This window comes from Camponotus vicinus, unplaced genomic scaffold (genome assembly GCF_025532165.1).
Source record: "Camponotus vicinus isolate PSW18456_S1 unplaced genomic scaffold, iyCamVici1.0 SCAF_13, whole genome shotgun sequence".
Classification (NCBI taxonomy): domain Eukaryota; kingdom Metazoa; phylum Arthropoda; class Insecta; order Hymenoptera; family Formicidae; genus Camponotus; species Camponotus vicinus.
In genome coordinates, this window is record NW_028141949.1 from 15235702 (window position 1) to 15249318 (window position 13617).

Here is a 13617-nt window from a genome sequence, read left to right on the forward strand (position 1 = left end):
GATTATGTTTGTAGCCCTTAAAAATTCTCTAGGAGCTAGTATTTACGCTAAACCGAAGTAAAATGTATAAAATGTAAATGTATAATATTAAATATTATATAAAATGTATAAAATGTATAATATTAATATTCTTTGCATCCTGCGTGGGTTTGATTCGATGGTAAGCCACAGAATTAATTAACATAAATAAATGTTTACGGTCGTTTTACATTTTTTTTATGCAGGTGTGTATAAATAATAATAAATATTTATTCACCGCGAGCAAATTTATGAATATCATTCAAATTAAGAGTTACACAATGAATAATTAAATTATTAATTGAAGAATTAAATGTCATCGATTCAGATATAACGATAATTTTCAATTCATTAGTGATTAAATTCGATCGACCCTGATGAAAATTATTTACAAAATTTCATAAATTGATAAATTAGCAAGTCATTTATTAAGCTGGACAAAAGAAAGATGATGTTTAATTATCATAATTTCGTATGCATTTCAGGCACACAGTATTTTGAGTCTTAGACATGATTTTTCACACAATCCTCGTATAAGGAAAGTGATCATGAAATGAGAAAGAGAGAATGTGTGTTTTTTTCTCTAAGCGCACGCGTAGTAAAAATGCAAAGATTTATAGCAAGTGTCGTTATAAATAAGGCGAATAAGGTAAAATGTAAATAACCAAAACTGGAATGAAATATAAAAATAACATTTCTCGCTGTGAAACGTAAAATAAGCTCTTTAATCATATCGCATCGAGAAAGAGAGACGTCGAAACCGATGTTGTTCTCTCCCTCGGATCGCGTCGGAGCGCCAGAGCTTATGTCACATATATATAGAGTTATCATGTTACGTATATATAGAGTTCAATGTAGTACAAGTAGAATCAGTCGCGTTTTACCAGCCGAGCCGGTAAAGTCGCGCGAGCTCGTTTCCGGCTATTCGGACGATCTTCCGCAACTCCGTCACCGATATAAAGCATTTCATATATCAAGTATTTCTTTTCAATCAACACGAGTCGCTGACAGCAGTTTATTTTATTTCTCTATTTTATTATCTCTGATTATCCCTCAATTGGATCGTTGAATTTTGACAGAAGCCGAAAGGAAGCGAAAGGGTTGAAACATGGCGGATAAAATATACTACCCCAATCCGGAGATCGTGAAAAGATCGCATTGCAGTAGCATGGAACAGTACAGGGAGATGCATAGAAAGTGAGTATAAAGATATAAAATTTTCACAAATACTATTTTTATCACGTTCTCTTGAGTATCGAATTCGAAAATTGAAAAATCGAGTCGAAACCATGTGTCGTATTATCGTGAAAAATGCGACCTGAGATGTAAAAGGTATACGAATAATTACAGAGTCGCGAATCATGTTTATTCGTTAATATTCATTTCTTAGGCTTAGAAGCAACGATAAAGGGTAAAGAAATGAATTTTCATAAATTCGAAACGCCTCAAAGATGAGCTTCGATTATTAATCAAGGAAGGAGGATATCGCATTTTTTGTACGTACAATGCTGAGAATTGTGTGGTAGATGAATTGGAGGGTGATTTCGGACATTGAAATTGATCCCGAGTCTTTACCTAGTCGCTTTATAAACGACACGAATAGAGAAGCGCGGTATCGATCCTGCAGGGGTGGGACAAATTCTCAGTTTGAGGAACAAGCATTTCTTCTCCGCGAACAGTATTAAAAACTTAACGACAAACGTTGCTCTTTGTCTCGGGCAACCGCGTTAATCGAATCTCTCATTATTCGATTCGATTAATTTTACAGCGAGAATTCTTGCGAGTAGTGGGATCCTTCCTGAATGAGAGAACTCGTTCCAAATATCGGCTACAATTTCGGTATAGGCTTATGACCTGTTTGTTTCATTCATAATTTATTCCATTGGACTGCGAACTCACTTAATTAATGCGAAAATTATATGTAATAACGATGTGCATAATTTGCGGCTTACCAAACATGCATAAATTTGTAAATAGAATGGAAAGTTATGTAAGAAAATTGAATCGATGATTCGTTAAACTCAAAACTATTGGCTCTTACTCCAACAGCGACGTTCAACTTTTAATATAATGATTACATATCAATAAACCATAATAAATTATCGATTGTTTTCACATATCATGGAATGAATCAAAGAATAAGGATCGATTCACACTATCGGTTCGCTCACGCTCCATTCACGGTCCGATCACGGTCCGATCAAATATTGTTTATAAATTTACTTATTTACATTATGGACACTCAACTGTCGACATTTATAAAAATGGAAAAATATTTGATCGGACCATGATCGGACCATGATCGGACCGTGAGCGGAGCGCGAGCCGACCGATAGTGTGAATTGCTTCTAATGAGACAAATAACTCAGATTGAGACAAATTTGTTTTCTTTCTAGATCTATAGAGGATCCAGTGAAATTCTGGAGTGAAATTGCGAAGCAATTTTATTGGGAAACCCCAGCGATAGAGGACAAGTATTTCACATATAATTTTAATGTAGATAAAGGTGATGTTTTCATAAAATGGATGGAAGGAGCAACGACGAATATCAGCTTCAATTTGCTCGATAAGGCTGTAAAGAGTGGACATGGAGATAAAATTGCATTTTATTGGTAAGAATATATAATAGTTTAAAATTAGATTATTTTGTATATACTATGAAACCAAGTTTCAGATTTTATAATGATTGAAAGAGAGATAATGATCGTTCGACAGTTCATTCCCATGCAAAGTTTATTCCTATATATTTTCGAAGACGCAAGTCACTCATATATATTTTGAGCTTACGGTTACGGAAAATCGTATTTTATTTTTATTATGAAAATAATATACAATATTCAATTGATATTTTCGACATTATCAATGATAATAAAAATGATCGATAATCAATAATTTGGCATAAGTAGCTTAGGCCGAGTATTAAATATGTATGAAGCGTGATATCACGAAATTGATATTTCGTTGCTTGTTGACGCGATGTTGACGCGATGTTGACGCTTTTCGCGGATATCGATAAAATTTATAAAAATTTTAAACAATAAAAGTTTCACATTAAGAATTCACCGGTGCTATTGATAAATTATTATTTATAGATACTATCTATACGATCTATCTAACTATTTCTAAATAACAACAATAATTTATCAATGATACTCATAAATTATTAATGCGCCAAGTGAAATTTGTTTGCTTAAAGTTTTTATAAATTCGACTTATCCGCGACATGCGTCAACAAAGTAAAGAAACGTCAATTTCGCGATATCACGTTTCATACATATTTAATACTCGGCTTAAGCCTATTTGTGCCGGATTACCGATCATCGACTATCGATTGTCATCGATAAAGTCGAGAATGCTAATTCAGTACCGTATATTGCATCTTTTCAAAATCTCAACTTTCAAGAATAATCAATTTTCCAATTGTTAATGCACGGTATACCTTTATTCATTGGACGCAATGTTGAAAGTAATTATGAAAGAGTCGCGTAATAGGAGAGAATGCCCATTCATTTTTTGAAAAAATTCGACACATGCTCTACACCTGCGCCTTCATTGGCTAGCAAGGCATCGCGCGCGATCGCGTCATTTATTGCATCACTCTCACGCGCGTGAGCATGATTCAGTCACGCGATTCATACTAAAAATTTTGTTAAAACATGATCACGTTCTATTACTCGACGTAGAAGGGATATCCGAGATATTGTCATATCATAAATCGCAAATATTACGTAACATAAACACATATAAGAATAGGAAACACATTTTGTTGACATCGCAAAATCGCTAATGAGACGTCTGGATAAAAATTCGGAATGTAGACAAAATTAGTGGAAATATATTTAAATGAAATTGTGGACATAAATAAAATCATATACGTACATAGAAAACAATACGTTGATGATATGTGCATAAATTATCGCGTTTAGCTCTGAATTTAGAGAGGCGACAAAGATGAAGGCCACTCTCAGCCATTGTAATAGTTAAAGGATAATATCTATCATCTATATCAGAATAATTGTTATAGATCAACCACTAGAGTACTTAGTTTTGCGGTTGTATATGGAGTAGAAAGAATATAAATGCAAAATGTAATATCTATTTGAGACTAACAATAAGATCAACCGCAAGAGCTTAGTCTTGTGGTTGTGTATATATGGACTATAGAAAATACAAACGCGAAAAATAAAATTTATGTGAGAAGAAGATCAACCACAAAAGCTTATAGTCTTGTGATAATATATAGAGTAGATGTAAAGAATAAAAAAAAAAGAAAAAAAGAAAAAAAACGTGAACGCTTGTCGACATCATCGTTAAATGATATTTATATCGACTTAAATCGTTAATCGATTCTTTAATATAATATTGATTTGTATTAAATTGTATTTTTAAATATCGCTAAACGTTACATTTCTTATCTAGCGACAGTTATCTTACACGAAGAAAATCACGTGCAATTTTATATCACGATTTATTCTGTTTCATCAAGACAGATATTATTAAAAAATTTTATTTATCAGTCAATTCGCTTAACTTTCTTCTAATTATTCGTGACCTATATTATTGTAGATAAGCGCAAACTTGCAGTTTTGATTTATATCTTATATATAATATATATATTTTATTACACGATAATGCTTTTAATGCAGATTAGCATGTTATGCTAATATTATCACTTAGATTTTTCTAAATATAATTATATATAGAGCGATACAAATATATTTTTATAAACTTGATTTTCTCGTATTGTTAAGATGTTGCTCAAGATATTTTTAATATAGAATATAAATGTAATATCGAGAAAAATACACAAGATATTCTAAACAATCTCGAGGCTACTTTGAACAGTAACTTTAACTTAATCGACGATTGATTCGATTGAATCGAGAATTCAATTTGTAAAAAGTTATTTGGAACAAATTTTTAACTATGTACTATCGTTTCTAATCTAATCTTTCTTTTCAAATAACAAAACGATTAATACATTTAATAAAATATTATTAATATAACATTATTAATAAAACTATCTGAAAAATATCTGAATAAATTAAAATTAAAGTTAATTAAATTAAATAGAATTTTTTCGAAATAGTTCTAAATTGATGTATATTCTTGTGATTTTTCTATGTGCGATTAATGAACTTTTTTTTCCTTCTTTCGTAAATTTTCACTGATTTTGAAATTTTGAAATGCGTTATTACTAGGGAAGGAAACGATCCAGAAGATTATTCGCGACTGACGTATAAAAAGCTGCTCGAGGAGACATGCAGATTTGCAAACGTTCTTAAGTCGAAGGGTATCACGAAGGGAGATAGAGTAGTGATTTATATGCCAAATATCTTGGAGCAACCGATCGCCATGTTAGCTTGCACGAGGATAGGGGCGGTTCATAGCGTGGTGGTGAGTGAAACGCTTGATAGCGAAATAAATAAGCAGCGAATGATGAATTAATACGAAAAAAAGACAATATATGTTTGCAGTTTGCAGGATACTCGTCCGATTCTTTGTCGGAACGCATACTCGACTCCAAAGCTAAAGTCCTGATCACTGCGGATGGTGTATGGAGAGGTGAGAAATTACTTCTGTTGAAAAATATCTGCGATGAAGCCTTGGAGAAGGTTAACAAGCAGGGCTATCAAATCGAATGCTGCATCGTCGTTTCGCATTTGAGAAGACTCAACAATCCTCAGGGTAGGATGAATGGTGTGAACGGCACCAGCAACGGTGATACGGAGCTGACCAACGTTTCCTGGGACAATGATCGAGATGTTTGGTGGCATGACGAGATGGAAGACGCAGAGCCGAGCTGTTATCCAGTTTGGCTGGCTGCCGAAGATCCACTTTTTATCCTTTACACGAGGTACGAATCACGACGGTTTCTAATGGGACAGGATAAATAATAAAGAAAATAGAATCGATAAATTAGACAACTATTCTACATATATAGCTTTTTTAATTCATCCGTCATTGATTATTTTTCTTTTTCCTGTCATATATAGCGGCTCTACCGGAAAACCAAAGGGTCTTCTTCATACTACTGCAGGATATATGATCTTTGCAGCAACAACTTTCAAATATGTTTTTGATTATCATCCTGGTGATGTTTATTTTTGTACTGCCGATATCGGTTGGATCACAGGACATACTTATGTGGTTTACGGTCCGTTGGGATGTGGTGCAACGTCTGTCTTGGTACATATGCATTTTCCACATTCTTTTAGATTGTACTTTTATTTTCTTTGTTCCTGATAAATCTGCATCTGTTAATAGTTCGAGGGTGTACCTTTCTATCCGGATAAGGACCGATACTGGAAGATCGTCGATAAATACAAGGTCACGCAATTTTATACGGCGCCAACTGCTATCAGATCGTTAATGAAATTTAGCGATGATTATGTGACAAGGAACAGTTTATCCACGCTTAAGGTAATTCTCAAAGAGTTTATCTCTCTCTTGATCGACTTAATGTATAGAAATTTATGCATATATATGTGTCTCAGGTTCTTGGTTCAGTGGGTGAACCAATCAATACCGAGGCTTGGCTCTGGTATTACAATATCGTCGGCCACGGTAAATGCAGTATATCAGACACATTCTTTCAAACGGAAACTGGTGGTCACGTAATTACACCACTACCAGGTTGCACACCTATGAAGCCAGGCTCCGCGGTAAATGATTTCTAATTAATGATTTCGCTTTGTATATAATATATGAATAACTTATTCCTAACATATGGAATGAATATATGCAGACATTTCCGTTCTTTGGAGTTTTGCCGGAACTTCTCGACGAAGATGGTCACATAGTAGAGGGCGAAGGAGAAGGATATCTCGTTTTCCGTCAACCGTGGCCGGGTATGATGCGAACGCTTTATGGAAATCATAAACGTTTTCAGAGTGCGTACTTCGAGCGATTCAAAGGATATTACTGCACGGGAGATGGTAAGTGCTTTTTTATATTCATTTTACATACATTTTATTCTAAAACCACACAATTATATTCACGTTATTTCGCTAAAGGATTTCGATATTTCAGTCCAACATATTTGGCATCTTTGCCGAGTTCTTCTTCGATTCTCAAAATTTGATTATATTTGGCCATTCTTTCACTTCTACAATTATTTAATTAATACGATTTTTATATATTGCAATTGAGAATAGGTAGCTAAATAAGGATAAATTTATGAAAAAATGAATAACGATCAATAATTCGATTTGAAATTAGTTCCAAACTCTAAACATTATTTTCGTCACGTCGCATTACCTGCATGGTGCTCCAGCTTTGAATTGACCAGCAGCAAGTCCAATCGCCATATCAGCAACGAAATTATCTTCTGTTTCACCGCGACTCGCGCTCACAATATAGCCCCAATCATTGATTCTTGCCATTTTCGCGCAATTAATGACTTCTGTTACAGTTCCAATTTGTGATATTCTCAATATAAGGCAATTTGCTATTTTCCTATCCATTGCTTCTTCGATCCTGTCGATATTCATCGCAGTAAGAGCATCACTGACTATTTGAATCTTTTGGTTAGCGATTGTTAACCAACCCTCCCAATCTTCTTGATCGAAGGGATCTTCGATCGACACTATCGCTGGGAATTCAGACAGATACTCCAGATATCGGTTTCGTAAAGCCTCAGCTTTTAAATAATTAGCGGGATCAGAATCCTTTGTCTTAAATGCTAAATCGTATCCTCCTATGCATGAATACAAATGCGGAAAGCGTTTTATTAGGATATTCTATTGTTTATAATTATGTAAACGCGGAAAAAGATAAATATAAAGAGACCTTCTTTATAAAAAGCACTTGCTGCCATATCCAATGCTATCTTAATCTTGCCTTCGTAACCCGCATCTTTAATAGACGCGTTCAAAAGAGTCAGGGCAGCCTTGTCATCTTTCAAGTCGGGAACAAAAGCTCCGTCGTCGCTAACCGGAAGTTGACCTCGTATTCCTTGAGCATCAAGGATCTTTTTCTCTAACACTCGATATATTTCAGTAGCCATTTTTACAGCATCGGCGAAGTTCTCAGCACCTGCAAATATGTACGAAAAGTAATCGAATATCCGATTTTTTTGCAGTTTGAATTATATATTTGGATTCCGCACATATTGTACCTATAGGCAATATCGCAAATTCATGACACACTAAGTTGTTGGCAGCGTATCTTCCCCCGCTGATTATATTGAAACTCGGTACAGGTATTAACAACTGACTATTTTCCGCCAATTCAGCAATGTATCTTAAACAAGCGATTATAAAATTTCAAATAAAAGCGCTACATTGGAGGAGGATTTCTTCGCATAATGAAATAAACTAATTCTGGAAAAGAACGACAGTAAATTAATGGTAACCTGTAAACCGGGAGACCCTTCTTGGCTGCTCCGGCTTTGCAACAGGCTACGGATACTCCGAGAATGGAGTTCACGCCGAGTCTCGATTTATTCTGCGTGCCGTCCAACTTGATCAGTAATCCATCTATTTCAGCTTGTTGACAAACATCCAATTTGGATTTTATCAGCTGCGGAGCAATCACGTTATTAATGATATCAACGGCTTTGAATACCGAACGACCGTGGTAAGCCTTCGCGTTCTCGTCTCTGATCTCTTGCGCCTGATTCGGATTGATCAGCACGGTGGAAGGTACCGATGATCGGAGCAAACCGATATCGGTAACTACGTCGACTTCTAAGGTCGGTTCGCCTCTGCAATCAAATATCTGACGGGCCTTGATCTTTCGAAATGCCATCTTATATTGAACTTTTCAAATGTTATGTCATGATTTAAACATGATATAAGAAAACGAAAACAAATGGATTTAAATTAGACGTTTGTTTTAGCGAACGTATAAGTCCTGCGGCATCGACAATGATTACATAATTTAACAATTTTGTGACTGAAATTACGTGCTGCACGTTTCGCGAGACTGTCTGACAACGAGATATGTTTGCAGCCTCATTCAGATGCATTCAAGCGAAATAATATGTCAAGACAAATATATTTTTAGAATCTACATTTTATTACATAACTCTGTTCCAATTTCATCAATTATGATGGAATCGAACGGAATTTAAATCCAATTCCTCCTTTGTGATTTTAGGAGCGAAACGCGACGCAGACGGATATCTATGGGTAACCGGCCGTATCGATGATATGTTGAACGTATCTGGTCATCTAATGTCAACGGCTGAAGTTGAAAATGTATTGGCAGAACATTCTTCGGTAGCCGAGGCCGCAGTAGTCAGTAAAAAGCATATTGTTAAAGGAGAGTGCTTGTATTGTTTCATTACGCCGAGTGACGGGAAGACGTTTGACGAAAAATTGCAAATTGAGCTTAAAAAGAGAGGTGTTTTTTTGCACTCAATCGATTTTATATTATACACTTATACATTACGCTAATAAAATTATTTTTAAATAGTACGTGAAAGAATTGGCGCTTTCGCTCAACCGGATGTCATTCAACATGCTCCAGCTTTACCGAAAACAAGATCTGGCAAGATCATGAGACGTATGTTGAGGAAAATTGCAGCGGGCGAAGAAGATGTCGGAGATACAACTACACTGGCCGACGAGACTGTCATCAAGCTTCTTTTGGAATTAAGGCCAAAAGTTTAAAATATTTCTCGCTTATTATAAAGAAATGAAAGTATCTTGAAAAAATTTCGCGCATAATTTCGATGAATGTTGACAACGTGACGCACGATTTACGGATAATTTCATAAGATAAAAATAATATATTTAGATTGCACATTGAAAATATCGAGTCGGTCTACGTATTTGCACAATATTAGAGACGCATTTCAAGATCTTATCTCAATTATTAATTTGATAATTACTAACGTACAAAATGTATAAATGATACTGTTGTCTCTTTTTTCGTTGATCAAATTCTGTCTATTTCTGTATATCACTCAAACTTTTAGAGTGATTAGAAATATATGAAAGTTATTATTATTCTTTTGACACATCTCTTTTATTTTTTCCTATTTTTTAGAGGAGAAAAGAGAGACGTGTGAAAGGAATAAATTGTTAATAGAATTACCGGATAAATAGAATTAATTGATTAAATTATTGGTCGCTCTCCTCAAAGAGTTGCGGCTGCGATACATATCTTATGTAAGCATCGCTTATAAGTTGCCTATAAATGATCCTTTTGTTAAGTTATTTAAATTTGAAATTAGTTGCAAAACAGAAAACGCTCAATACAAGGAAACTGTAGTACACAGCACGATAGTAGACGATAGATAAAAGGTTGGTTGCACAGATACTAATAAATTGTATTACTTAACAGAGGTGAGCATAACACATGACGCGTATATATGTAACTTATGGATACTGCAAAAAAAGGCGGTATTTTACTTCCTGCAATTTAGTGTATATATATAATATGTTATAATTTCTATTTATGTATACACACAGGGTGTCTATATTACTTGATATATTGTACTTCGTTTCAATTACGTATTCTTTGATAAGTTTTTAAAGTTGAGAGATTTTCTCTCTCCGCCATTCAAAGTATAGCGTGATTGAAAGAAGATACAAATATATTTATGAATGAAAGTTGCTTCGTGCTCCTTTTTTGGGAGTTACGTCACATACATATCATTCCTTGCGGAACAAGACAACTTTAGGTGTGATAATAAATATATATGTATTGTACGCGTAGAGAGATATATATAAAGCGAGCAACACATAAATACAGATATGGCTATGTAATTATAGACATATATGTATATATGTTAAAAATATATCATAAAAAATTACGATTGTTCTGTTAAATGATGAGGAGCGTATTATTTCTCTCTGTTGCCTCTTTCTCTCTTCTCCTTATATTATATAGAAATAATAGATATTTTAATTTATGTGTATGTATGTGTGTATTATTGTGTTCAGCTCTTCCGGTTTACACGAGAATCGATCACGTGTTCATAGTGGTGGGAGGCGGTGTGTATATCGAGCGAATACGCCTTGCGTCAAAGTCTGAAAGCCACGAAGCTCGATGTCAGTGCCAGCTGAGCGTTGATACAGGCAAGAATTCACGACAAGACCATTCTGGAACGCGTGTCGCTCACACAGTGGCATTCTATCTATATAAGAGAGTGACTTTCAGGGCTGTAACAAATCATGTTTACGAACATTGACGAGTGTTACATTGAAATTTTGCGGCTTGTGAAACAGGCTGGTTCGGTAAGTCGAGAGATTAAAATGTAATTAATTTTATTTCCTTTGAATGTTACAAGTACGCAGATAGATTTTATCGACTTTTTCGAGTACATTTTTTTTAATCGTGTGTCATGGTATTAATCTGGCTTATCAGACACATTGTCATTGATTGATCGATAGAAGCAGATTATATTTTGATGTATCAATTTATATAATTATAAAATAATCTTAATTTTTTAATATACAAGATATCCGAAATTACCCAATTTTTTATGGCAAGTCAGGGAGATTACAGCAACATGTGAGATGATGATTCATATACAATGTGAAGGAAATATAAATTGCAGAAGAAATAAGCTATTAAAAATTGTCTTGTTTTTCTATCTATTATAAATGTTCAACATTAATAGCGACAATATTTGTTTACGCGTGATTCTTTGTCGTGACTTTAAAAGCTTTATTATTGGCGCATTCAATTTTTTTATACATTAATACGCCTGATCTTGTACAAGAAAAAATTTAAGTATACTTATTGCATTCATCATATAACACGTTTCGTTTGTAGATTGTCAATGAAAAGATTCATCAACACAAAGATGTACTCACAAAATCGTGCGACGTCGATTTGGTTACAGAATGGGATCAAAAGGTAGAGAAACTTTTAATCAACGGAATATCATCCAAATATCCTGATCATAAGTAAGTAATTAATTAAATTTTAATTAAATTTCCATTTAATTAAATATCCATTACGTGTTATTGCGCAATAATAATATAATATACAATTCACTATAGTTTTTTTATTGGAAAATATATCGAATTTTATTACAATCGATATTAATTGCAATATCGTATTGTTCTCATATTTATATTTAAAAAAATACAGATTTATCGGCGAAGAAAGTACTGCCATGGGCGAGAAGGTAGAACTAACAAATGCGCCAACCTGGATAATCGATCCGATCGATGGCACGATGAATTTTGTTCACGGTTTACCGCACACGTGCATATCGGTTGCGTTACTTATTAATAAAACGACGGAAATAGGAATAGTATATAATCCAGTTTTGGAGCAGCTTTTCACCGCTCGTAAGGGTCAGGGTGCATTTCTTAATGGCGCTCCGATTCACGTGTCCGACAAAAAGGGTAATTTGCTCTTTATTTCTAAAAATGCGAACCATTAGATCGCAGTATTAATTCTTGTGATAACTTTATCTGATTTTAACTGACAATCTATTTTTACTCTATTATCTGACGTCGTTATTTCAGAATTGCGTAATTCACTGATAATGCTAGAAATGGGAACGAGCAGAGATCCGGAAAAATTGGAAGTAATATTGCAAAATATAAGAATCCTTACAGAACGTGCCCATGGGTAAGTCATATTTACAAGCTACATTTTTGCACAAAGATTTTTTTGATTGACCGAAAAAATTTATCCGATTATCGTGTAGACTGCGAGCGCTTGGTTCAGCGGCTTTGAATATGTGTATGGTAGCTCTTGGTGGTGCTGATGTTTATATCGAATTTGGTATACACGCATGGGATATTGCAGCCGGAGATCTTATTATTCGAGAAGCAGGCGGTGTGTCGATAGATCCAGCAGGTAAATATAGTTATCGCATGTATAAATCATAAAAAGATACTAAGCGCTAATTTAGAGGACTAACATTCATTTTATTCTTACATCAAAAGGAGGTCCATTTGATGTAATGAGTAGAAGAGCACTATGTGCATCATCGATTGAAGTAGCTCAAGAAATGGCCAAAATATTAATTCAGTATTATCCAGAGCGAGATTAAGAAGCTTCAAAACTTTGTATGAAAGATGAGGAAGAATTTATATTTATACGAATGTCTAATTGGATATAGGCAAATATTACTTTCTAAAAGTAAGAAAAGTAAATTGACGATGTATTATATATGTAAAAAATTACATGTATGACTTTATCTTAGATAAGAAAAATATCTGTACGATTATTCATTTTTCTTCAAAATTTGTGCGTAAAATAGTTTAAAAAATTATGTGTGATAAACTTATTTATGTACTTATTGTTCTACTTATAAAACAGTTCATATAATAATAATGTCTGTTAATATAAATCTATGTAAAGAAAAGATAAAATCGAATTATTTACTAATATGAAATTATTTAAATACTGATATAAAAATAATTATATTGATCTCAAAAAGAAACTGAAAAATATGTTTATCCTCATCATATGCTTGTTTTATGATATTGTATATATAATTATTGATTAATAAAAATAAATTAACTTTTGCAAAGTGCAAAAAATATATTATTATACATAAATCCCTTTTATTTTGTACAATTTTATTAAATTATTATAAAAAAATGATATTTTATATTCACTTACACTCTTTGCTTCATCTGTACTCATTTTATTTGAATTATTTTGTAAAGTTAAATAAGT

The 13617-nt window shown here is 33.7% G+C and overlaps 3 protein-coding genes across 3 annotated transcripts; 2 read left to right on the plus strand and 1 right to left on the minus strand.

Annotated features, from left to right (window-relative positions):
* Positions 1–875: 875 nt before the first annotated feature.
* Positions 876–10802, plus strand: Accoas (acetyl coenzyme A synthase). Its single transcript, XM_083086168.1, has 11 exons — positions 876–995; positions 1098–1215; positions 2415–2630; positions 5220–5415; positions 5496–5875; positions 6015–6207; positions 6286–6441; positions 6516–6683; positions 6767–6956; positions 9121–9366; positions 9439–10802. Exons 2-11 carry the CDS (start codon positions 1127–1129, stop codon positions 9633–9635), a joined length of 2031 nt encoding a protein of 676 aa, XP_082942294.1. The 5' UTR covers positions 876–995; positions 1098–1126; the 3' UTR covers positions 9636–10802.
* On the minus strand, positions 6965–8962 carry LOC145963880 (enolase). Its single transcript, XM_083086169.1, has 5 exons — positions 8375–8962; positions 8138–8262; positions 7810–8055; positions 7279–7717; positions 6965–7126 (listed from the first exon to the last, which is right to left on the minus strand). Exons 1-5 carry the CDS (start codon positions 8767–8769, stop codon positions 7021–7023), a joined length of 1311 nt encoding a protein of 436 aa, XP_082942295.1. The 5' UTR covers positions 8770–8962; the 3' UTR covers positions 6965–7020.
* A 137-nt stretch (positions 10803–10939) lies between the features above and the next one.
* On the plus strand, positions 10940–13468 carry LOC145963881 (inositol monophosphatase 1). Its single transcript, XM_083086170.1, has 6 exons — positions 10940–11207; positions 11749–11882; positions 12070–12329; positions 12453–12558; positions 12638–12789; positions 12879–13468. The coding sequence occupies exons 1-6, from the start codon at positions 11145–11147 to the stop codon at positions 12983–12985; spliced, it is 822 nt and encodes a 273-aa protein (XP_082942296.1). The 5' UTR covers positions 10940–11144; the 3' UTR covers positions 12986–13468.
* Positions 13469–13617: the final 149 nt, after the last annotated feature.